The sequence below is a fragment of the Fundulus heteroclitus genome, chromosome 21 (genome assembly GCF_011125445.2).
Source record: "Fundulus heteroclitus isolate FHET01 chromosome 21, MU-UCD_Fhet_4.1, whole genome shotgun sequence".
NCBI classification, from domain to species: domain Eukaryota; kingdom Metazoa; phylum Chordata; class Actinopteri; order Cyprinodontiformes; family Fundulidae; genus Fundulus; species Fundulus heteroclitus.
Genome location: NC_046381.1, coordinates 15,865,977 through 15,892,390, shown reverse-complemented (window position 1 = coordinate 15,892,390; position 26,414 = coordinate 15,865,977). Strand labels below are relative to the sequence as shown.

The 26,414-nt window shown below is 41.3% G+C and overlaps 1 protein-coding gene across 1 annotated transcript in view; it reads right to left on the bottom strand.

Annotated features, from left to right (window-relative positions):
- The window catches only part of prex2 (phosphatidylinositol-3,4,5-trisphosphate-dependent Rac exchange factor 2), a 128,052-nt gene extending 104,270 nt beyond the window's left edge, over window positions 1-23,782 (bottom strand). The window contains exons 1-2 of the mRNA XM_036125396.1: window positions 23,303-23,782; window positions 2,670-2,741 (exon numbers count right to left, since the gene is read on the bottom strand). Of these exons, the coding sequence (XP_035981289.1) occupies window positions 2,670-2,741; window positions 23,303-23,440 (210 nt within the window). The 5' untranslated portion in view covers window positions 23,441-23,782. The remainder of the gene's footprint in view (window positions 1-2,669; window positions 2,742-23,302) is intronic.
- Between the last annotated feature and the right edge of the window lie 2,632 nt (window positions 23,783-26,414).

The following is a 26,414-nucleotide window of genomic DNA, read 5'->3' as shown; positions in this document are numbered from 1 at the left end:
GACCAAAATCAAAAGCATTCGAAGCAGGATGGTTTTAAGTGCTGGGCGCTTCTCATTATTTGCAATCCTGCCTACAGTGCCTTGAGCTTTTCCACCTCTGCTCATGTTAAACACGAACAAGATTGCATTCCTATTGAGATGTCACGAAACACAGTGGCGCATAATTAAGAGGTAGGAAGAAAAGAATTAACGGATCTGATTTTTTTTTAATCAAATAAAAATGTGCGTGGTGCATTTTTTGATTCGGCCAGCCTGTTTCAGTACTTTCCTGTAATTATAGCTGTACCAGCAGTATAAATGTAGAGACTGACGTTTTGTTGTAGGCAGCTCAGCCTCAGATTGGACTGTGAACATCGGTTTGCACATCTCGACACAGAGCTCAGATTTAGGTCTGGACTTTAAGAGGGCTACTGCAACAAATCAGTGTGCTCTGATTTAAACCATGCAGTGGAACTATAGCTGTAGATTTTAGGTTGTTGCTCTTACAGTCTCAGTTTTTTGTTTTTTTTTCCCCAGGGATTGTCCTGTACTTAGCTTCATCCATCTTTCCATGACCCCTAACCAGCTTCCCTGTCTCTGCTGAAGAAAAGCATCCCCACGCCATGATGCTGCCACAGACGTGTTTCTCTGTGTCGATGGTGAGTTAAGGACGATTCAATTTCTTCCACACATATCTTTATATTTCTAGTCCCACTGATCACTAAAAGCTTTAGTGATTACACTAGAGCAGGGGTGTTCTACCCTGGTCTTCAGGATCCACTGTGCAGCATGTTTTAGGCGTTTCTTGCCTCCACACAACTGACCTAAATAAATAGGAGATTAGCAGGCCTCTGTCGCCTCTGATGGCCACTGAGGAGGTCACACAATCATTTGATTACGGTGTGCTGGAGCAGAGACGCAACCAAACATGAAGACCCTTGCACTAGAGCCACATTCATCCTATAGCACTCACTAACAGGCACAGAGCCAATACGCCAGCGAACTTATATTAATAATACATCACACACAGGTAGACTCCATTTACACATTAAATATTAACTATTTAAATGTTGAAAAAAATCATGTATCATTTTCTTTTGACTGTTTAATTAGAAAAAATGTAAGGTGTATGAATATTTTGAAAGGCTTGGTCATGATTGCGGCCCGCTGTCTGCTCCCTCATTCTCCTCCTGCACACGGTAATCGATGTGATCTCCTCCTCCCATAGCAGCTCAACTAAGCGTATCCAGTTCACCTGGTTCCCTGTCTGCATATACTGGACTTTCACAGTCAGTCTTTGCCAGACTAATGTTAACTTCCTGTGAGTAGATGTCCAGCGTTCGTCCCTGCTTACCTGCTCAGTTTCTGGCCAGGTACTGCCTTTTTGGGATTTCCCTGATTCTTCAATGGGCTTCTGACTATTCTGGACATTGACCTGGGCTAAAGTCGACCACGAACTACGCTTAGCCCTGGATGTCTCTCAGCCACCCCTCCACGGATGCTGCCCAGGTCCTTCACATAGCGTCTGCCCAGTGTTGCCTGTGTGCCCCTGCCTAGAGTTGTCAGCATTAATCTTCAGGCTTCAGGGCTTGCTTTACTTTTACACTGCAAAAAGGGACCTCAAAGTAAGTAAAATCTTCCTGAAATTTGTGTATTTGTCCTTGATTTGAGCAGCTAAATAAGACTATTTGGCAATGGAATGAGATATTTGCATATAAAATAAGAACAATTCCTCTCCATCATCTTATTTCAAGGGCAGGAAATCTAATTATCTTATTTTAGGGGTAAAAATACTCATCCCATTGGCAAATAATCTTATTTAGCTGCTCAAATCAAAGAAAAATACACCCATTTCAAGAATATTTTACTTACATTTAGTTCCCTTTTAGCAGTGTAAATAAACCTTTTTTATATGCAAACACCGTGTCTGGCTGGAATATCGGATTCTCTGTTTGCTTTGTCTTTACATGGTGGGTTAATGCTGCTTTTTTGTGTTCCTTGGTGTCATATTTGTGATGATTTTAGGACACCCTGAAGTTACAGTCGGTTTAAATAGCGTCAAAGTATGAGAATCCGAGCTCCTGCGTTGGTTTTTGGGGGTTGAATCAAACCCTAATGATGCTGTGCAAAAGAAAAAAAAAAAAAAAAACCTTGACGACCTTGATTGCTGGGTTTTAACTCTGTAGGACTGGATGTCGTTTAGCCCCTCTGTGACATTGCAGCCATAATAGCTCCCTAGAAAAAAAACAAAAACTCTCTGCACAGCATGTTCCCAAACAAAACCTAAAACACGAGGACATATTCCAAAACACGGACGTGCAGTAAATATCCTCTGAATGCGTGTTTACCTCAAAAAGTAAGCAACCTCACAGTGACGGAGCATCCTTTATTATCCTCCAGCCGGAATCATTTATAAATAGATTAGATATTTGCAGCTGCTTCCTGCATCGCCTCCATCTTTCCCCATTCAGAACTGGGCTATTTTAGTTTGTGTTTTTTTTCTGGTTTTTTTTCTTTAACCAGGATTACAAGGATTAATTTGGCGTTGCGTGTAATTTCCAAACTTTTTAAAGATCAGCTTACAGAAAACATAAGGTTTCTCTGGAATGTTGAGGGTAGTGTAAATTACCTTCAATATTATTTCAGGTCTTAAATACACAGCGACACAACCCAAAGAGCAGCCCGCTTACCTTAACCGTTTCCTCTGTAATGTTTTTGTCAATTTTGGTGACTGCATACTGGTTGAGACGGTGTAGGAACACCTGAAAAGAAAAGCAAAAGACGAGAACAGGGATTTAATTACTTAGAGAACAAATAGATATGGGGTGCTTCGGCAACAATTTGTAGGCACAGAACCTTGGTAACCCTCACAATGGAAATCTGATATTTCAGAAAAAAATCGTGCACAGTTTAAAAATAACTAATTGCAGAGTGTTGCATTAAGCGGCAATAGATGTAAGTTGGAGCGGCCAAGAGAATGTGAATTGAGATGGACAGAAAGAGCTCTTACCTCTAACAGTCCCAAAGGACTAAGTCACATGGTGCAAGCCCTTAAAAACTAAATTAATGCTTCAGAGCACTTTCTGAAAGCAGGAAATTAACAACATGCAGTTCAGGCATGCTCTTCAAAAGTGAAAATGGCTCATTTCCTCAACTCTGCCTGGAGGAGAGCTTTGAAAGAAAAGGGCAACCAGCACTAGGAAATCCACAAAAATCTCTGTGTGTGAAATTGTCGGTGTGCAGCTTGGCAAACAAATGTCTTCACTTTTGACTGATGCCCACACACCTTACTTCAGGAGACTGGCAGAAATTAAAGAGCTAGGTAAATCTAGAAATTGCATCACCCGTTAGGCCACACATCTGAAAATGCTAATCCATTGCTGACTTTTTTTGAGAGAGCAAGTTAAAAATATGCAATATCTTAGCTGCAGAAGGTTTGTATTTTAACAACTGCGGTTTGGAGAAAATAGTCCACTATGATTGGTGATTCAAGATAACATCTAGCGAGTTTTGGGTCAATTGCAGATTAAGATTCATTTTCTCTGGGGTAAAACCACATTGTAGAGCTAGGTAAACATGCTTTTTCAAAAACTTGGATTCAGAAGCAGCAGTATGGCCTACGTCTTGGCCATGGCAGAGTGGAGCAGAACTTTATCTTCGTAACATTGTTTGTGGGGTGATGGGAGTATTGTTGGTCAGTCTATGTAAATTCTGTGGATCTTTAACATGATGCAAATAGAGGCATTTTGTGGAGGGTGTTGCAGGACTGCAGGTGGCTGGGAATGCCTATTCTATATAGAGGGTCAGTCTCTGCATTAAATGCATTTACAAAATTGCCTATGTTATGGTTTTCACCATTACATAAAAGATCCAAATCACTCCTATTAATGGCTAAAATAAGCTTCCTTCAGAGGGAACCTGGACTCCAACTTAAAGGTGCATACTGCATTGCCACGTTATTTGACTTCATAAGTCACTAGTTCATTCTGGTTGCATATCAGGTTTATGAAAGATTATGACGTCCTGCTGGCATATTAGTTGTTATTTTGCCGTTTTTATGCTTTGTTTTTGCTTAATTTGTTAATAAATAAAGCCTTTTTTGTTTATTTACAACAGTAACAGAAGTACGTACTGCGCATGAGCAGTAGGGGTTTAAACAAGGAAGTGGCTAACTGCTATGAGCATTTCCCAGCCAAACAATGATGAATGGTCCAAAATCCAGCGAAAGAAAGCGCAAAAAAAAAAATGGTTCCAAGAGGGAAAAGACTGGAATAGCGCTGTGAATACAGTATGAACATTGGTGTTCAATGAAGCAGACGCTAAACCTGCCTAGACTCAAATGTGACCACAGAGGTGATTGATGCGAGTAAGACTACGTTCACACTGCTGGCCTTAATGCTCAATTTCTATTTTTTTGTGAAATCTTATTTTTTTTGTGTGGTCGTTCACATTTCCAAATATATGCGACTTGTATGTGATCTCCTGTGTAAACTGAATGCGTTAAACCTAAGTGTCTCGCATGCGCACTCGAGGACGCGGTGACGTCACACGTAGCAAGCGTCCTCAGTGTTTGCGGAAGTAAACATGGCGCGCATTTTGCGGTCATTATTTTATTTTCTAAGTCGAGCCTTCTCTCCACTGACTGCTCTTCTCATTGTAGTCCGCTATGGGTGTCGTCTTTCTTCCCGCTTCTGCATAGCAGGACGCAGAATAGTGACGTTTGTCGAGTATCAATGATGTACAGGTCGGATAAATGCGACCTGGCCGTACAGACACAGGTTGCATTTGAAAAGATCAGATACGTATCGGATTCAGGACCACATATCCAAGTGACCTGGGTCGCATTTCAAAAAATCCGATCTGTGTTGTTTATACTGTCATAAAAAGATAAGATCCAGGTCGCATAAGGGCAAAAAAATTGGAATTGGGTCACTTCAGGCTGCGGTCTGAACGTAGCCTAAATGTTCTGATTCAGGCTCTTAAAGTTGCAGTTAGATCAGGGTATTTAATTAATAAGGGTTGAGTTTCGATACCGCCGAGCTGCAGCTGTACTGCGAGGCATTGCAGAGGGTCTGGCTCAGTACGGCATAATTTACAATTGCTTTATATATTAAGCAAACTGCCATTATGATAGTTCTGCTATACTGTCGCTGGATGTTGCCAGGTTTGTTTATATTTGTTAATCGCACCTGAAAAAAAAATTTCAGCTCAAAAAGGACCATCAAAACATTATCAAGATGGAGGCTTAGTGTATATAACCTTATTTTACCATGATTGAACGGTTTTTGGTCTTTTTTTATAAACATATTACGTGGCTATATACCTTTAAAGATTGACTGAGGAGCTACAGTATATATGGATATGGTTGCTGGAAAGAGGATTATCCCTCTCCAACCTTTTAACTCCCAGAGACCTGATGGATGGATGGATGGATGGATGGATGGATGGATGGATGGATGGATGGATGTCAGATACTTACTGCTAATAACTCAACACAGGCCCTCTTCAACTCATCCAATCTGTCTGTTTAGCCAGGAAGAATATGTAATATTGGGGGGAAAAAAAGCTTTGTAAAGCAAAATGAAAGGAAGTTCACACAGAGCATTGTACATGCGGCATCCATCCTCCTTTTGCAGTAAAGCACAAACTGAAATGTCAGCCAAAGTCTGTCTGAGATCACACAAAGCCATTGCTGCATGACAAACAGCAACGGAGGCACAATACAACAGATCACCAGCACAAGCCCTGATTTAACAGTGACAATGAATGAAATCATAGCAAACACAAGACTAAAATTTGCAACTGCACAGTCAATCTGAAGCATAATTGATGAAGTCTGTCTCAGCAGTTAACCTGAAGAATGGACATCCCTTTACCGCCCCACTGAGGGCCACAATGCCATCTGTCACCCAACGCAGCCTCACAGCGGGCCCTCTGCCCAGAGAAACTAGCACAATACATCCAAAAATCCATGTAAAGGGGTTACTTTAACGAGCGGCCATGCCAAGAATTATTCTTTTCTAACATCATCTCAGGACGGGTAGGGCTGCTTGTTGCTCATTGAGACATTTAGTTTGATTCATTGTCAGCAGATGGCGATTCCGTGGTAACAATCAACATTTCTCACGCCAACTGCAGAGTCAATATTGTGTTAAGATGGCAAAGAAACAAGTTTGCGTGAAAAAAAGACTACTCAAACTATCTTAATCTCATTATATTGATGTAAAGGAGCACTTCAAAAAGAGTGGCATGTAGGCGAGTGAATAAACCGAGGTTAGTGGTCGGAAAAAAAAGGTTCCGCACATAATCAGCCTCTTTGTTGTAGCGCAACTCAATGCTGATTACCATTCTGTAGCTGCCTTGCCTCGCAACTGTGCCACTCATGAGCATTAGCATCTGATTAGCAAGTCTAATGCTTGAAAACATGGAACAGAGTCTCTCCAAAAGCGTGCAAAGGCCTGACACACTTCTAAGAATACAGTGTAAAAGGGGGAAAATATGACATTTTAACCTATCATTTCAGCTCCTCTGTCGCTGCACCTTTAGTGACAAAGAGTACACTCAGGAAATAGCAGTTTCTGCATTTGTAAAGGACTAATTATAGTGAACAACTGTAGCTTGAAGGGATACAGTCAGAAAATGTACCTGTAGAAAATGATCTGATCTAAATAGAGAAAGATACTGTATAATAAAGTGCAGGGAGTCTATTTCAGATTCGGTCAGAGATAATAAATTAGCATTTTAAAGATAAGATGGGTGTCTCGCTCTGAGGTGCTGCTGTAAAACGGAAACCAACCTTTTCTGACACGCCTTCCAACCTCAGAATAGATAAGAGCTGTCTGAACTCTTGTTCTTGTTATTCCTTGACGTGTGCATGGCTCAGACCTGACTCACGGAGCATCTCTTTCGAAGGCAATCTGGTTTAATAACTGTCCTCGAACAGCTTTCCTGGAAAGCGAACAGGAAGCTTTATGGAACCAGAAAGCACAACAACTGTGAGCACAACTATGGCCCTGTTCCCCAGCTTTTACTATCTGTGAGCAACTGCAATACAGCCCTCTGCAGCGAACGTTCTGCATGTAAAATCAGACTATTCTGTCATACAGATTCATTGGCATATGTTGATACTACAAAACAAAATATGTTGTATTTTCCTTTGATAGCATGACAGAGCTAAGAGATAATTTGTTTGAGATTTATGTCAAACACCGACTACAGATTCAAAACAGATGTGGTTTTATATTAGTGACATCAAAACAAAGTCAAAAGTTTGATTATTTTAGTATCAGTGGGCTTTTTGAAATACAAGTCAGATAAAAAGGACTGGTGTGAAAAGTTAGGGCTGCACTAGAATTCACCAGATCACGATAATATTGGTTTACATGGAAGGAAGATAGCACCAGCTAGCCCCCCTAGGACCATATGTGGTCCAGTGAGCTACATTTAAAATGCTATTTTATTCTTCCTTTTAGTCCTACTTGTATTTATATAGATTTAAAAATAAAAGCATTTAAAACAAATTTATATTACGTGAAGTTAAGGTGAGGTTGGACTCTTGTAATTCAGCCCTTTGTATGATACAGTACTGATGAAGTTACCTGACTCCGCCAGATAGATTTGCTCCGCATATCCATCTGGAAACCTTCCGTTGAAGTAATTTTGGGAAGGGGCGAAAATACTGGTTAGCTGATTGGCCTATGTTGGTGATAGACGGGCCAAATAAACCAATCAGATTCGTCGTCGCTCTGTTACGAGCGACGACGAAAACACAACCACAAGCCAAGCTACTCTTGCTGCTGCAGGTAAAGGATCGTTAGCTCAGCAGAGAAATACTCTGTAATTCCGATAAAACTTGCTCGATAGCCACGCTAACGCTAGTTTAATCGGCTGAAGCCGCCATGTTGTTTAGACTGAACTGACGCGCTTCCCGTTGCGTCACACCTCAACCCGCCTCAAAGCCAACGCTGATTGGACGTTCGTTTGGTGAACGGCTCCAAATTTTCTTTAACGGAGAGTATCCAGACTGATCTGCGAGTGAAACCTTGAAACCTCGCGAGATCAGGATGGTCTCACGAGGCTACTGATGAAGTAGCTCTCAGTTTAAAAAAGGTTGGTGACTCCTGCTCTAGATTGAACCACATATTAAACGTCCTATGGTTTTCTACTTCTCAGGTAGTTCTAATGACAGATAAGTATTGAAAACACTGTGTATTCTATTCATAAACAGAATTAAGGTTTTATTTATCGAAACTACTTTAATTAATCTGTTTGGTGCTGAATTAGCCAGTTGACCTTTGAATACTGTAAGTATTTTAGACTTTAAACAAGATAATATTAACTACTATTTTAATTTAATAAATACTGTTAAATAGCCTTTTAATGTAGCACTGAGGCAAAAGCAAACTTAAGTGTCATTAGCAGATATGTTTGCACATTTGATCATTTACGTCTGAATACACATATCAATGACGCTTCAGTTATTTTCCCCATTCAACTAAAACAAATTTTGTATAGGTTGAAAAACTAAATCCATAGCTTACAACTTGTTAAAATAAGAGTTTATAGATAATACCCTTGCTTAAATTGCCTTTTTTTTAACATTCAACTGCTTGTTCAGGAGAAAAACTGAATATGAAGCTGTGCTTTCCACTGACAACTTCAGGAAAAAAAAAATCTAAAAAAAAAAAGAAAGTCTTATCCCCAACGCCCTGACCATAATTACCTGAATTGTCACTATGAAAGCTGAGAAGGTGGCTACACATTAAAACCTCATTAAAGTTTTCATTAGTCCACAGAACAGATGGGTTTGATGAATACATTAGGCCAATAACTGCATGCAGCCCTACATGTCATTAATCCACACGGCCCACATGCTGCGGGCAACAAAGAAATAACTGCTGCTTCATGCTAGAATGGTCTATTCTGAAAAACATTATAATACCCTGAACTTTTGCATTTACAATTAGGAATGGATTAGCATGAGACAACTTTGAGCAAGACCCGTGGTTTCATTGTATTACTGTTTGATTATGATCCTTTTCAGTTTGAACACAGGTGAGGTTGTTGACAGTCGCTCTGTTAAATATCAGTTAGGATGTTTGAGCATCTTCCTTTTATGCCTTAACAAAAGAATCATGGATTATTCAAGCATGAGACCAGTAAAAAAAAAAACATTAAAGTTCGGGAAAGGCTGCTAAACAAACCAAAAAACCCTCCAAAAAATGGGAAATAAGCCCAAAGATAGTAGCTGCTTAAGAACGCATCAATGCTAGACTGTTTATTTTACTGACAGTCATGCTAACTATCGTAGCTTGTCGCCAATGCTCTTCATTTTGTCGATAGGACATGCTACATTTTATTTCTTATTACTGATACTTGTTTAACTTAGCCAAAGAAGAGTGCTAGCGTGGGCTTCTGTAGTAGCAAGGCCATGAACGGCAAAATTTTAAGGCCCTAGGTTGTCTTTAAAGAAGCGAAAAGGTTTAGCAGTATTCCCCCTTTCGCTAACTAAAAGCTAACAGTAGTGGGCTGAGCGGGTGTAGCATTTACTGTATCTAGTAAGCTATAATCAGAGGGAATCAAACACTGTCTTCGATCTAATTTAAATACGTTTAAAACACAAGGCCTGTATAATGCAAAATTCCCTCTATGCAGAATTTTTAATACAGGCATATAAATATGGGAAACCCATATAAACCTGTGCAGATAAAGAAAATTCATGGCGAGTGACTAAATAGGAGGGGAAAAAAATCAAACCACAAAGCTTGTAGGTAAGCCTGGTTTAGGATACGTTTACAAATGGATATCATGTAACATCCTTTGCTGGCATCTCTTCACCTAGATATAATCGGCGGAAGTATAGCCCCTCCCTTTTGCAAATGATGCCATTTATTCCAATGATACAGATGAATCACGGCAACTGAGTCTGGCAAAAACAAAGAAGACTTGCTTCCTCAAGTAAGTAAACCAGAGATGACATCACAGAACGATAATGATGGAAATTCCAACACTTCTAAACAAATTGCTTAGTGTTTGTTAGCCAAGCCAGAGCATTTCAGTGTGTCACAGAGGATAGAGTCTTTGTACAACAAGAGGAAAACAGGCAGAGGAAAGGCAGAAGGGTATGACGCACCCACACATCCAGGAGAACCACTCACAATGAAAGAAAGAAATCTACCACGTCCTCCAGTTCATGTCAAATGAATATGAATTAAACAAAATACTAAACTTAAACATCTATTTATGGTAGGAGGACTAAGTGTGTCTGATGAACTATGCAAAATTTATAAAGTCATATTAAGCACTTGTACATCTTTCACCACTGGGTTTGTCAAAATAATCAATACTTCAATATATTCAATACTAAAAAAAAAATAACTATTCAAAGACACTCATTTGCATCAAAATAGATATAAACTGACCCATTCACATTTGATGTGAATCCTGGATAGGACAATATTGCTACAGTGGCATGGGTTTGTTTGTCAAGGCCAGACTTAATACTGAGATGAAATATATTTTACCGGAGGAGACCTTAACAGTAATAAGCATATTGAAATTTTAAATCGGACTTATTAGTTCTTTATGTTTTTAAAGATCCGATACGTATCTGATCTTTTTTAATCTTATTTTTTAAGTATGTTAACGCTTGAAGTTAATAAAATTGGATTCATGACACTTTGGCTCATGCGGATTTGATTTAGAACTGGCTTTGTTCTTTGTAATTTCTGTACAATAAAACTATTGATATATAGATTGAGAGATCTATAAAATACTACACACGTCTCTGTTGCATATTTGTATGATGAAATGGTAAGATTTTATCTTTGGGAGCACACTAGCTTGTATTTGTTTGTGGTTCTGCTGGAGGCTGAGGCAAACTGCTGGAGTTTTCCTCTCCACTGTCGGTACATGCATGCTCAGTGTGAGGAATTGCTGCAAAGTCAGCAATCCCTCAACGCCAGCAACTGTCCACTGTCGCTGCAAGCTCATCCAGGAGCAGTGAATGCTGCTCGTCATTGATTTGATGCAATCTGCTGGGTCTCCTTAGAGAGAGAAAATACTTTGCAAAGTATATGATATTTGTTGTGAACTGGTTTCACTGATGACTGCTCGGCTTGTACAAAGGTGGATTGTCCAGGAGGTAAATTCTTAAAACCGGTGCAATTCCTACAATGTTCATTTGGGAAATAATCCTGATTTCCCAAATCACCGTCATTGTACAACATAATCACGGGCCTACGAGTGAACAGTTTAGTGTAGCTGCTGTTTCACGTCCACAGGCTTTAACATCACCTCAATAGATGGATGATTAATGATCAATCACAGCAAAATGGCAACACTTCTTCGTTATAGAGTTGTCAGCAGTTTTATATGCTAATGATGCTCTGATGTCGCCCCCCCCCCCCCTCCCCTCCCGCTCTCAATAGTCTGTACTTCAGATTTAGCAGCTCTGCGGCTGACAGGAATGTTAATAACGATTCACAATGATCATTCAGGCGCTTATGTAATCGCAAATCTTATGAATGGCCATACGGCTGAAAATGTGGGTCAAATCATCACAAATCCAACTAAATGGGGGAAGAAAAATCATGAGTGTAAATGCGCATTTACACTATAGGTGTCACAACAAATAAAGCATGGATGTGGAAATAAATAAAAAACAACATATTTCTTTATTTTGTTAGGTTTTTGTTGTCATTATGTGTAACTGACTCACCTGTTATACTAACGTTCATGAACAGGTTTTCTTTCAGAAGCTGAAAAGGTCTCTTTTATCTAAAACTAATCTGTGACATAACACCATTAAATATTCCTTGCTAGCAAAGTGTTGGAAAAAAATTGAAGTTCAAAGCTGGAGCCAGACACAAAAAGCCTCTATAGGACAAATCCCTAAGTTGAGCTCATTACCTCAAGTCTGCGAGTGCTGAGCATCTATGTGTTTTTCCTACCATCTATCTTGCTCCTAGAAGTGCAGCGTAAAAGGTTGTGATAAAAGACATCAGGTAACAGGTGAGCAAGCAGTTCAGCACCCTCAGGCAACAAGCTCTCAAAGCACTTTAGTCACGGAGTGTGCTTTGGATAAAATGTGACGGCAGAGATGGAAAAGTAGATGAAAGATGGGGGGAAACAGTAACTTAGGAGTCTTGGCTTTTCTAAGATAACATTTAGGTAAGAAGCACATGTTTCATGTCCTGCATCGAAAATAGTTTTTCAACCCAGGGTTAAACATACAGGGTTAAATCATCTCCACAGTAACACACACAGGAGCCAAATTCTGGCTAGGAAAACATCCTTAGCAGAGACAAAGGAGGCTTCCGAAAGCAGAGAAGTGGTTTATTGCATTAATTTCATCCCCTGCTGGTTTTAACCAACACCATCTCGTTAGTCATGAGAGCAAATTATCCAAACTCTACGTCTGCTTTTCAATGGGAACAATCTAAATTAACAGCAATTTGCTTTGTGAGAGAAATTAATATTCTCGCACAAAGCAGTTTTTGAAATGATGTGGAAAAAGAAACTTAGAAAAGGATTTTCTTTGATGATTTTGTCGATTGTTCTGATAAAAAAAAAAAGAAAAGTGCCTCATTACTTAGCAGTTTGCAGACTCAAGTAAAACAAACATAATTGAATTGTCTTTTTAAAATTCAATACTTTTCCGAACAGTGATTTCCAAATTTTGCCCCAGTGTTTTATTAACATCCTGGTGATTTAATAAAAATATTACCGTAGTTTAAAAAAAAAAAACAATGCTGAAGGTGAATTTTAGTTCAGTAATACGGTAGCTCATTGCTTCTTTAGGGACTCGAGTTAACTTAAATTAGAGGTGTGTTTTTTTTTTATTCTTTAGCACTTATATTTGTCAAATCTGGAGTGGATTATCCCACAGGCAGTTTGAAGCACTGTTTGTGAACGTTGATACCTCATTTTTGTTTGTAAAAACCCAAAATAGGGATTTCAATGCTTTAAATCTTTGGTTAAATGTAATAAAAATAATAATATTAGAAAAAGAGGGTTTAAATTTCTGAATAGGGTTATGTGGTTTCTATGGGTTTATCAAAAACTGAAACTAGAAAGCTGCAAAATTAAAGACAACGTACATACTTTAAATATAAATCCGTCTTTCTTTGACAGAAATTCAGTTTTTTATCAAGTACCAATAAGGAGGAACGAAACCAAGCCTTTTTTTTCCCCATACAAAACACAAAATTTCATTTAAAACTTTTTCAGATTTCAAGATCCAGATTATGAAGATAATTTAACTAGGAGAGCGAGAAATCTCTCACAAGTTAGGAAGAGCCTTCTGAATTGTGAAACCTGATTAGAGATGGAACCATCGTAGCAGATGAGAGACGGTCCTCAGGGACCCAGCTTCCAATCTCAATGTGTAACCAAGCAAATCAACCTTTATTGATCTACAAGATGACTGAGCAAAACTGTCAGTTCGCTAATCCATGGCGCTCTCCCAGTCAACGCTGTCTGACACGCTGCTACTGTTCATCTGATTTTAAAGCTTCCAGGCCATCTGCATAAAGGGCCCTCTGCCATCCAGAGCAGCAGGCCTGGCAAGTAGGAACAAAAACGGGCAGAGACTGAACTGGACACCGTCAGGGAAGGACCACTGCCAGCTTCTCCCCTCCACTTCCTGTCCTTGCACAAAACCCAACCCTGGCAGGAGCGTGTTCATCGTGTATTCGTCCACCAGCAGACGAAGCCAGGGGGAACATGAGGTAACGTGATAATGAAAGTTTCATCCAAAACCTGGAAATTCAATTTTAATCGCCCGATAAAATTACAGACAAGGAAAAAAAAACATAGAAATGTCTGTAGACAGAAAGAAGGAGAGACACTTATCTGAGTCTTTAAACCTCCAAAGTAAGTCCCGTTCACCAAGATAATTAGATCATTTAGAGTGAGCGCCCCGTCATGTCGGACTAGACGGAGCTGGCTGAACTCTGACAGGAAGGCTGCACACAGAGCTACAGTAAAGCTCAGAGTGATTCATACTCCTGGGAAAGGTTTAAAGGTTTAAACCAATCTGTTAATTCAACCAACGTGTTTCCACTGCCTGACAGTAAAATGTATTACGGTTTTGGAAGGGAAAAGTCAGAGCCCCTGACTAGAAGTGTTGTTGATGCGGACCCAAAGTGCGGCAGCGACAAGGCAGAGCCACGGTGAGCTGATGTGATTGAATGCCGAAAACAAGGAAACTTAAATGCAACAGGGAAATAATCCACTGGATGAAAATCAGACCAGCAATAAATCAACAGAATGCCAAACAGCTGGAGGAAAAAAGACTGAGAAGACACGAAACATGGAGTTAAAATAAGAACAAGAACACAAAGACCTGTGGATCATGACCGAATCCAGAGCTAAAAGGTCAGGGTGATGGCAAGCGAGGCCTTTCTACATGAGAGAACTGGAGGTCTGTGTAAAGATAAAGCATCACAAGCACCAATGGAAACGTGCAAAATGCAGGTCAACAATTACTAAAAGGGCTTGACTGCTGTGATGCCAACAAATGGTTTTCTTTAGTTAACTGACAGGGCTATAAATCATTTTCAACAAGGCACTTGACATAGAGAAATTGTTATTTTTCCCAATAGTAATAGCCCTCTTAAATTGTTCTATTATAATCTGAGATTTCCTATTAGAGAAAACCTGCTTTAACATTAAATCCTATCCAGTCAGTCAGGAGCATGGAGAACTGGGGGGCTCTATTTTACATCTGCGAAACCCAAGATATGTTGAAATCCCTAAAACTTGCGATGGAGAGTGATAGCAGCACCATGCTGGGGGAACGCTCTTATTCAACAGAGACAGGGAAGCTGGATATGATTAATGGGAGGATGGATGGAGCTAAACACAGCGCAGTCTTGGAAGAAAACCTGTTAGAGGAATCAAAAGGTGGTAAACTGGGGAGAAGAAACCCCTTATAGCCGGACAATGAAATGGGTTTTATTTAAGGGTAACAGAGGAAAGGGAGCTCAATACAGGTGTCGGCTATTATTTTCAGGTTTTCATTTGCAAAAATATTTGTTTTAACATTGCATAATTTTCTTGTTTGGTCGCATACATGTTTATTGAACCCAATCTCAATACCTTTTTATCTTTTTGGTTGTCTGTAAACTGCCTATTGTCACACTTTGAGACAATGAAGTAAAAAAAAAAAAGTTGACATTGAAGTTTATGGGTATAACGTGACAAAATGTGGAAAAGTTCAAAGGCGATGAGTACATCTGCAAGGCACAGTACAACTATTTTGGTCATTCTTAGACAATCTATTTTTCTCGGCCGTAGAACTGGTAATGCTCAAGAGCACAATCTCTGCACAAAGATCTGAGCAAAAGTGCGGATGTCTTTAACACAAGTGTGGAAAACAAACAGTCCCTTGTGAGGATGACCCCCCCCCCCCACACACACACACACACACACACACACACACACCCTTCAGAGTTCATGAACATCCTGACAAGTGTTTGCTTCCACTGTTTTATATCATGTGACCAGGCACCTGCCACAGGCTAAATCAAATGCCGCCTTCTCCCCGGGGCATAAAGACGGCAGCACCTTTACGTTCAGAGCCACAGAAACTCAGGGGGGGGTTCAGCAGTGATCTTACTGAAGCCTTATTAGGAAAAAAAAAAAAAGAAGAAACAACAACAGAGCTTTACTGGTTTATACTTGCTGTCCATAAAAAAAAATAAAAAAAAATTGGAAAGAGAGATCGGCTGTAAAGAGCGGGGGTTACGAGTTGCGCATGTGTGCTTTTAAGCAGGAAGCATGTAGCACAATGTAAAGACGGGGAGGTCCAGGAAGGAAGGAAATCCTGCTTCAAAACTGGCATCTGTGGGGAAGAAAACCCCAAGCACTCGATCCACGGTAAAGTCCCTCAGGAGAGAGATGCAGAAATAAAGAACAGATTTTGCACACATCAAAGAGTGCAACCCAACCGTTCTATTCCAGCGATCTATCACTTTTACAGAAGAGTAGGCAAGCCCACTACTGGAGTAATTACATAAAAAAAATAATAATAAAATACTCGTTAAATCTCCCATCTCAGCATCTCTCAAAGGAGAGAATATTCATTATTTCAACAATTCTGGGACACAAGCCCGGTCCAAAACTCTCTGTAGGAGAGGACTCCATCGCTGCCAGGTTCCTAACAGACAAATTTGCTCTTAAAATATGGTGCTAATTACATTTTTTTTGCAAACCTGCACAGTAAAATGTATCCTCTAGTCGGCCAGCTGAGAACAAAAGGCTGACTACTAAAAAAAAAAATAATAATTTTGGGAATAACAGGCTAATATCGTAATACGTGGGCTACTTAACGTGGAGACTGTGAAATTAAAACGCAAGTGTGTCACCTTATTGAGTTCAGAGGCCTCACATGGGGGACAGACAAGAAAGAGGATGACTGGGTTCATGGAGCAAATCTAATTAAAAAAAAAAAAGATTTAAGGAGAGAAAAACAACGCATCTCACCTTGGTTCCCTTTCACCTCTGCTCCCAACACCTGGAATATCATTAAGCTGCTGGCTTTCATTTAGCTCGGACTGTGAAAGGAGGTCAGGATTCAGCCTTGCGGTGAAAAATCATGCAGCTCTACCTTCATATGCAGGCCTACAATAGGACGTGCTATATTAGGAGAAAGGGCGATAGGCACTCCTCAGTTTCCAAAACTATGGACGGACAATGATGTGTGCACTGCTGCTTCAGCAATAACAATAAACGCCAACATGCAAAGAAAGCTGGGGAGACGTCTGAAATTGTTTATGGGTTTGTTTGTCTTTTGAGAGGATTCAAAATTCAAACTTTGTCCCTCCACACTTGCGTTTTTATGCAGGGGAGGAAAATAACATTTGAGGTGAGACTTTGTTGTGAAGGCAGGGCAATTGAGACCAACGTCTATAAAAATTTAAAGTGCATAAAACTGGCAACTTTACATTTATTCAATATTGTGAAGGGGTAGTTTTTCTCCTTCTGATGACCCTCCTGCAGTTAAAGTAAAAACTACTATATTTAGGTAATGCATTTTAAGCTCCAACTGCTTTTATTTGTATGTGTGTACGAGGTTTGAGGTTGCATTAAGTACAAGCCCTCTCTCATTGAATATTTTTATCATTACAAAAAAAATATATAAGTGGTGTATATTATTTTCACAAACTAGACAACTGAATCTGATCTTTCATAATGTTAGTAACTGGGTAAAAAAATAAGTTTGAGTTCAGACATTTGAATACAGACCTTTTATCTTCATTTATATCTGACACTTGCAATTAAGTGCTGCATGGCTGTTATGTTTTTTTCTTCTTCCTTGTTTTATGACAACTTGTCACAAAATACCCTTCTTGATCTGCATGAACGTTAGCCGAAATGTATCCCCTTGTATCTATAACATCCCAGATTCTGACTTAACGGGAAAGGAAAAATGAACATCACCTGTTGGCAGCTAGGGAAGAGCTTGACGCATGCAGCGGATGTTTCCTGCTAAAGTGCTGCAGCATCAAGGACAATTTCATTTTGCAGTGCATGTGCTGTTTTCTTTTCTACATACTGTAGTTTTAAATGATCCCACACTTTTGACACTTTTTGTCTCCTTCTCTGCACTTCCTTTGGCCCCTCGGCATCTCGCTTCAGAGCTGATAGTAGCACTTGGCAACCATGTGTCAACGGCATAGGCTATCGTTAGCAATTATCTGGCCAGAACAAGGTTCGCTGAATGGTTGAAAATAATTTAATGAAGGCTTGAGGCAGATGATTTGCCTCGAGGAATTTTAGTCATCGAGGTACTCGAATTATTCGAGTAATCGTTTCAGCCCTCCAAGTGATGCAGGAAAATGTTAATCAGCTGACGTCTCAGTCGGCTACGAAATAGTGATGCAACAAAACAACGCCCCATCATTTCTTAATCTAGTTGATCCATTTTTAGTGTTGAATAATACTTTATTTATCCCTCGGTTGTACAATTCATTTGCATGAACATCCAATTGACAATCAAACGGAAGCACACACTGGTAAACTAAAGATAAGCAATTATAAAAAGGACAATAACTGCACAACTGAATCAAATGCGGCCTTCTTTTCCTCAGATTTGAAGGGTGTGTCCAAAGTATCCTTCGCGGTCCATCCTATCAAATGATTTATTGGGGGTCGAAGCAAGCGGAAAAACAGATATTCCTTGTCCCATTAAAGCTCTCCAACTTTTTCTAGACTTTTCCAAGGTGTCCCCAGAGCAGAAGGGATACTTATAGTCCTTCCAATAAATTCAGGGTCCCGGGAAAACCTCCAAAGGGAGACTCTCAGGAGGCCTCATCATCCGATGCTGGAACCACTTCAACCGACTCCTTTTGATGCAGAGGAACAGCTTCTTACCTCTGTTCTTACCACATCTCTAAGGTTGACTGAAGTCCCACTAAGAGAAAACGCTTGCGTTCAGCATCCTGTTCTTTTGGCTTTGATCCATATCTCATGACCAAGGATTAAAGCTTTAATAAAGACTGACGGGTAAATTAGGAGCTTTACCAAACCGCTCCAGGGCAAGTTAAAGGATCCAGTTTGAAGACAGCAACAAAACCACATCATCTGCCAAAACCAAGCATGAGACCCAGAGGTTCCTGAACCAGACACCCTCCTCTCCACAACTATGCCTTGACGTTCTGTCCTTGAACACCACAAACAGGACCCGTGACAAGGGGCAGCTCTGACATTGTCCAACCAACACTGGGGAGAAGCTCGCCTTTGTGTCACGGTACTGCTCCTCACCACGTCCTAGCACTGAGCGTAAACGTAGAGGAGATTGTACTTGTGCGGGTCCAGCTCCCAAATTTTTTAATGATCTGCCTTTGGGAATTGGACAGGTGTCTTCTGGGTCTGTTTTTAAATGTTTCCTGAAAACCCATCTTTTTACCCCGGCATGTGACACCCTGTTGACATTGGTTTAAGGTCATTGTTGCATTAGCTGTTTTTAGTTGATTTTTATGTTGTTCTATATGGTTTTAACACAGGGCTGTTAAATGTGTGCATTTTGTGTTTTAATGTACCAGATTTTTATGTTTAACTCTCAACTGTATAGCACGTGTCGGTTGTTTAAAATGCTATAGAAATAAGATTGGATTGGAGAATGTGGACGCAGCTCTTCCTTTGGTTATACAAGGATCCTAGTCTTTAGAAGCTTCCCACAGGACCTCCCACGAAATGCCTTGAGGAACAAAATCAAGTCTTCAACGGATCCATAAAACACAAGAAGCTGAACAATCAAACTCCCCGCAGCCACTCAACAAACCACTAAAAGCTGCCCTGCCCTCCAGAATACAAGTTTGGATAACATAATACCATACACAGAAAAAAATGGACATAGATTAATTATAAGTACAAATGTTCTAATCCCATAAGAAAACCTGAAAATACAATCTTCCCTGCAGAAAAATAAATACAGTGAACGTCTTAAATCGTTGGTTTTATTCCCCTGTTTTCACAAATCGGGTTTCTGTCTTCGTTTTTATCAAAGCAGAGGCCGACAAACATGACCCTCTGTCCTCGCTTCTGTTATGCAGGAAAGGGAAGGAAGTACCACCATCTCAAGATCAACAGGCAGGAAAAGAAGATGGAAACAAGAAGCTGTGACCTTTAGCATCATCGTCAGCCCATCCAGAGGGATATCAACATCTTTGCCCCCCCCCCCCCCCTTCAACCTTGACCTAACCCCTGTCTGGATCACGTTACAAGCAAAAGAATAAGCCTCTTGGCCCACTGGCTTCTGCTAAAGTTACTACTCTATCCAGGAAGCTAACAGACCCAAAGTCCTGTGAGACAGAGAGGAAGAGAAGCGGCGCATCCAAATGCAAACACACACACACACACACACATGATTTAGTGAACTACCTGGATCTCTGGAGCCAGTAAAGGCTCTTTCTCGGTTTTCCTCATTAGACCCTGATTTTCGTGAACTTCCTGCTGCCCTTTCAGCAGACAAAACACTGGTAAAAACAAAATAGTGACTTGCTTGTTGACCAAGCCATCATAAGCATAAAATACAAAATAGCCATACAGAATCAGCTAATTGGGACTCCGTCTAAAAGGTCTAAACACACATTTATATTTTACACCTTGTAATGTAATTTGTGTTATAAGAACGGCCAAGTTGTCTTTAAACAAATATGTTTATTTTCGGTGGATGTAAGGGATTAGAACTACTTTAAAAGCATTGCAGTCACTTTACACACGCTTTCGTTAAAGCAGCAGCACAGCAGAGGGCCCAATTAATCCATTACCAAGCTCTAAGGAATAAATTAACTTCTCCATAACCAGAACATGAAAAGGCACGGAAATTGCCTTTCGTGTCTCTCACTGAATTGCAGTCTGAGAGAAAGTACAGAAAAGCTAAAACAGGATGGATGGATGGATGGATGGATGGATGGAGGGGGCATTTTACTACTTGGAACAGAGAATAAATTGTAAACACAAACATTTTTCCGATGTCGTTTGCATTTCCATACTCTGAACCTTTGAAAGTCCTTAAATCAAGTTAAAGACTATTCCAACCTTTTTAAAAACTGTGTACGAAACCAATTATCACAGCATCTCTACTCGCTGCGTCCAGATGTGTTTATCCTATCGAGCCACTCGCTGTCGTTTTATCAGCTCGACCAACATAAACACCGGTGTCCACCTCCACCCACCATCCCGAGCTATAATTGCTCGTTATGTGAGAGATACGTGTATCCGAGCGTTTCCCTGGAAGCATCCTTCTGCTCTTAGATTATTCTGGAAGCTTAGTGGATTTAAAACATGTGTGTGTGTTAGGGGTTGGGGGGGGGTGGGGGGGGGGAGTATTCCAAGAAATTTCCAAGTAAAAAGTCAAAATTAGGCCTCCGGGAATCCGACACCATGAAGATGCAATCTGCATATATTCCCAAAAGAGAGCGAGCATCGTACACTGGGGGCTCAGGCTTTCCCGGGACAAAAATCCCTCTAACCTGAGTGCAAAGAGCATGTGCTTTTAGGGCAGGCATTGTGTTTTGGTCCCGTGGATCAGCAGAGGCAATCTGTGCACCTCACTTCGACTTTGCCAACGGACCGGAGCCTCATTGTTCTGCAGCAATTTTCCAACCTCGGAGGAATTCCTCCTCCAGGAAATACGGCTTACAAGAAGCCCAGCCGCTACCACCCCACGCAACCCCCCCCCCCCCGGCACTCTCTGCTCACCGATCGGCTTTTCCCTTTCACCCCCTCCAGAAATGATTCAGCCTGCCGCTGTCCCGGCCGGTACTCAGAACCTCCTGGCCTATAGGACACCTCCTCTGACCTGTAGACACACAGGGAATTGTGTGGCTCCTAACTGGCTCGTGTTTGGGAAGCAGGGGGGGATTGTTGCTCCCCCGATCAGATTAAAGTCTGGCATGTGACCCCTCACCGCAGTAGGCCTCGTCTTTGATCATCCTTAGTGTCTTCCACAATGCTCGCCGGGATCTCCGCTCTTTATCTCTCGCGATCTGACTTCATCCAACACCATCCGATAAAATACAATGAAACCAGCTCCAGTCGTGTTAATCTGAGGCTTCTGTCCAAACATTCCCGACCAGAACCCAAAGGCCTTACAGGGATCCGTCACCTCTGAAACGAATCCCTGGCACAGCACAACGGGGGGGAGGGGGGGCAAAGGAGGGGGCGGCTGCATTCCCAACAAACCCCTATCTGTTGCTGATGCCAGACAGAGCTCCGTTCTCTCTCTTGTTCTCCCTCGTTCCAAGTGGAAACATCTGGACGGTGGTGGCGGCGGATTCGACGCAGATATGCGCGCCGGACGCCAAGCGCTCCGCTTTCAAACGTTTCCTACCCACCTGACTTAGATGAAACGCCATTAAAAAAAAAAAGGACAGGGCGAGTCTGAAGCGACACGGCGGCACGCCAGGTGTTCTCCAAGCTCGTGCTAATGGTTTTCATCCGGCTCCACCTGTCTCTTGCAGCGCTTGCACCATACGGGTAGGAGACGGGAAATGCTTTCTCCCGTGTTGCAAAAGGGGTGCGATCATAGGATGCTGCTGTAATCGTGCACGAGACAGGAATTAGTGCCCCTGGTTTGAGACATTCGCACCGTGGTGAGATGCAGACGTCTTTATTTAGGCCTGCTGGCTAATGGTGGGCGCGTTTCTGATATTATTGCAGTATTTTCTGTTTAGTATTTAAATAGAAACTGGTTCTTGAGCTGGTAATGTGGTCATCTGAAAGGTGCAAGTAAAATGTATACTTACAATACATAAGTAGCATTTATGTATTTTAGTGGCCCTGCCAAATTGTGAAGTGGAGAGAAAACGTGAAATGTTTGGTGAGCGTTGTACCTTTCTACTCAGGCTTCTTTGCAGATACCTTGCAGAACCACCCCACAGTGCAGTCCCAGTCTGTCGATTTAGGCCCCCGCCAGGTTTGCACATCTAGAAAGTGAAACGTTTGCACTTTCTTCTTTGCAAAATAGCTCAGTGTCCGGACGTTGATTTTTAGCTCTGGGATTTAGGGCGAGACTTTGACTAGGCCATTCTGATACAAGTATCTGCTTTGAGCTAAACCATCTCATTGCAGCTCTGGCTTTTTGTTTGGGGTCTTTGTTGTACTGGAAAACGAACCGCTGGCCCAGTTTGAAGTGTTTTGCAAGAACAGACTGCCCCCCGTATTTGAATCCATCCAATTTCCCCACAGTATGATGCTGCCACCACGTTTCACATGGCTGAGGGCAAACCAGTGACTGCCTTAGGCGGCTTCTGAAGGCAACTAGATGCAGGCGATTTTATTTAGGAAGTTTGGGGTAAAAAGGGTTCTCAGATTGTTATTTGGAAAAATGTTTTGAAAACACAAATTTGTTGTTGATCAATCTTGTAAAAATCCCAACAGAACGGACACACAGAAGTTTTGTGGGCATGCATACTTGTGCGAAGCACCGAATGTCACCCTGCTGCCTGTGTTACACCATTATCTGCTGTGACTTTTGACCCGGCCTCCACACTATAAGCCTCAAAACATCCCAAGGTCAGGCCCAGAAGAAGATGAAAGCCCTGCTCTGTGGCTGTGCAGCTACTTTACCAATTTCACAGTTTGTTTTAAGAAAAAAAAAAAAAAAAGGGAGATCTTCATCAAAACGCCTGCAGGACAACCTGAATACAACACAGCAGCATGCAGGGACACAGGACACCCCTGAAGGAGTTTTAGTGGGTTGGTACCATGCATAGTTATTTATTTATTTATTTATGATGGGATAATTGTAAGAAATGTAGCAAAAGTCAGCCTGGTCTTTTTCTTGTCTTCAAAACTCTTACACATCACTCACCGAGAGAAAGTCCAGCGTCCCGACATAATCCCGTTCGGTCTTCAGAAGTTCATTTAGGACGCAAACTCTCAGGCGGAGCTGCTTCTCCAGGTCCTTGCCGCTTTCCCCTCTGTGCTCGCTCCTGCTCTCCTCGGTCATCCTGCGGGGGGGAGAGGGGGACTGGTGGATGCAAATGCAGCCGATATGTCTCCTTCAGCGGGGTCTCGGCTTCACATCACACCGAGCTGAGCTCAGATGCGGCGGAGGAAAGTTGTGGCAGCATGATCCGAACTGACGGAGGAGCAGCAACCGGTGTCAGAAGTCCTCAAGAAGTCCCGGAAAGATGTCGGGATCAGAGAGAAAAGTGACAAACGTCTCCAAACCGGAAGGAAGAAACGTCCGCAGGGTGCGTGGCTGAGGAGCGACAACGAGCTGGCTTCCAGTTAAGAGTTGAGTCCATGTGACTCCTGGAAACCATCCTGCTCCAGAGTCCCAGCAGCTTAAAAAAAAAAAAAAGTAGGGGACCAGTGTCAAGTGAGCCTCAACAGGTGCTGCAGCTTCCGTTTGTGCGTTTCAAAATAAAGGCCCGACAGGAAGTTGGTTTATCTTTGATGGGACAGTTTGTAACTAATTTGGCTTTTAATTAGCAAAAATCAAGTATTGCTTTTGTAAATACACAGCCTTGCAAAGTCTAATAACATTACATCAAAATTGAAAGTGTTCTCATAGCTTAGAATTAGTAGGTTATAAATACATAGGTGCCAGTACCTACACCGGCCTGGTGCGCCTACTGGGAGGCGCCATGTTGCATCGCTATTTCTGATTTCAGTAGCCGAAAGGTGACAAACTTGCGTATCTGAAGACAAGCAGACTTGGCAACAGTACCGAAAACCATTTTACACAATGACCGTAGCTATTAGCAGTGGTTAATACGTGGAGGACCTGTTTACATCGTTATATTTATGATACACCGCGGCTTCTGTGGTAGTTATTATGCGCAAGTTTTGTAATTCATTTAGTGTGAAAATCTTACACACTGGTGCTTTAAGAATTGCCCCGAACTGATTCAAACCGCAGACATTACTGTAGCAGGTTTGAAATGTGGGCTTTTATTTTGAAATAATAATTGCTTCCTAAAGGAGTTTAATTATTTCTGCAAATCTTGACAATTCAGAAACTTCTTAACTTTCTTTTCCTTCAACAAATAAAATAGTTTAAACCCCAAACAAAAGTCACTTAAATAGTTTGTTACTTTCTCCAACCTTAACACTGAAGCATGTTTCCTGCCGATCAGCAGAGGCCTCACTGGCCCTTCGTCGGGTTAGAAAAGATGTTAAAATAAAACAAAATATCATAGAAACATTGCCTCATAATCCAATAAAAAAAAACAGTTGAATTGTTGCCAGCAAACAGTGCTCACTTTCATCAAAACATATCAACAGTCTGTTGAAGATCTTTGGATGGAAACAAACTGAAAGAATAAACATGGCAAAAGACGCTTATCCACATAACTGCACCCTCTCTTATATTCCCCACTAATCTCCTTTTAAAGGGTTTTTATACATAACCACTGACATCATGAAATAACTATTTGATCCCAAAATTAAACACAAAACATCTCTTGAGCTGATCTAGGTGAAGTGATCTTAAATTGGAACACTTCTACATAATGATTTGTATCATTATTTGTTTTAGCTATGCATATTTCTAATTTATGAATACATTTTTATATATTCACTAATTTGTACTTTATGTACATGTAGTGCCAAAATCCCGACAAAAAGTCACCTAACAGCGCTGAACAATAAATAAAGCAGTCGTGTTTAAAAGCACGGCAGGATTAAAGAGCCAAGTTTTATTCAATGGAAAGGCTTTTTCAATCAGTTAGCAAGTACAAAATATTGTCTATCAAATTCACAATCTCTTATATACATTTTTTTTTACTTGTTTGTGGTTTTTCTGGTAGTTTTGTTGTGGATTATGTCGATGCTTCCTTGCAGTCGTCTTATTTTGTTTGATGTTTGAGATGAAGATAGTAAGGTGTTGCTCAGGGCCGGATTATCCATAAGGGCCAGTGGGCCAGTGCCCAGCAGCACCAACCATGGGGGGGCACCACATGACACATGCTTTAAAAATAAATTTTTCATAAATTGTTATATTATTTACTTGAAATTGTTGAAAGACCATGCATTATTCGTTTTGTGAACACTGATGTCACAATAATAATAAATGATAAATAAATCAAGATTAGGCTACATGATCTATCACTCCCCCTCCCCAATCTGTCATGGTTGAGCTGGTCCACAAGTACGTGCAAATGTATCGTCTTTTTTAACGCTACAGAAAATTAATCCATTACAGAAATCCCCTTGATTATGTCTGATGTTTTTGACCGGAGGACAGCACGGGTAAGGGGGGGGGGGGGGTCTTTGAGGTATAGTGCCCAGGGGCACTACATTGTCTTAATACGGGCCTGGTGTTGCTATGTAGCAAAGTGTTTCTGGTTGGAGAGCCACGTGGTTTTGAATGGCGTATCTGGCTATGACCATGAGAGTGAGTTCTTCTAAGTCAGAGACCGTGATTCTCAACTGCTGGACTGCTCTCTCCGGCTCAGAGTTCAGGTTCAGATGTCTGGGCATCGTCTTCATGCAAGATGGAACAGGAGATGGTTCCCCATTTGCAGAGGAATGTAGACTCTGCTCTGGTTTGTTGTGGTGAAAAAAAGTGAGATTCTCAATTTACTGGTTGACCTATTTCCAGCCGTCGCTTACAGTCGTGATAAGATAACAATATCCCAGATACAAGCAGATGAAATGAGTTTCCTCACCCTTAGAGATAGGGTGAATGGCTCTGTCATCTGGGGGAGGCTCAGAGTACAGCGGCTCCTCCTCAGCACAGAAAAGAAACGGAAACGGTCCGGGGAACTGATCCAGTGCGTCACCGTTTGGAGTTTTTTTCTGGGCATGTCCCACTGAGTGCAGACTCCAGGGCAGACACACGACCTTTTGGTGGTACTGTACTTCCCCAGTGGTGTGAGAATGCCTCAGGATCTGCCAAAATGAGCTGGATAGGGTAGCAGAGAGAGGGAACACTGGGTTTCACATTTAAATGACAATGGATCAAGACATGTTGT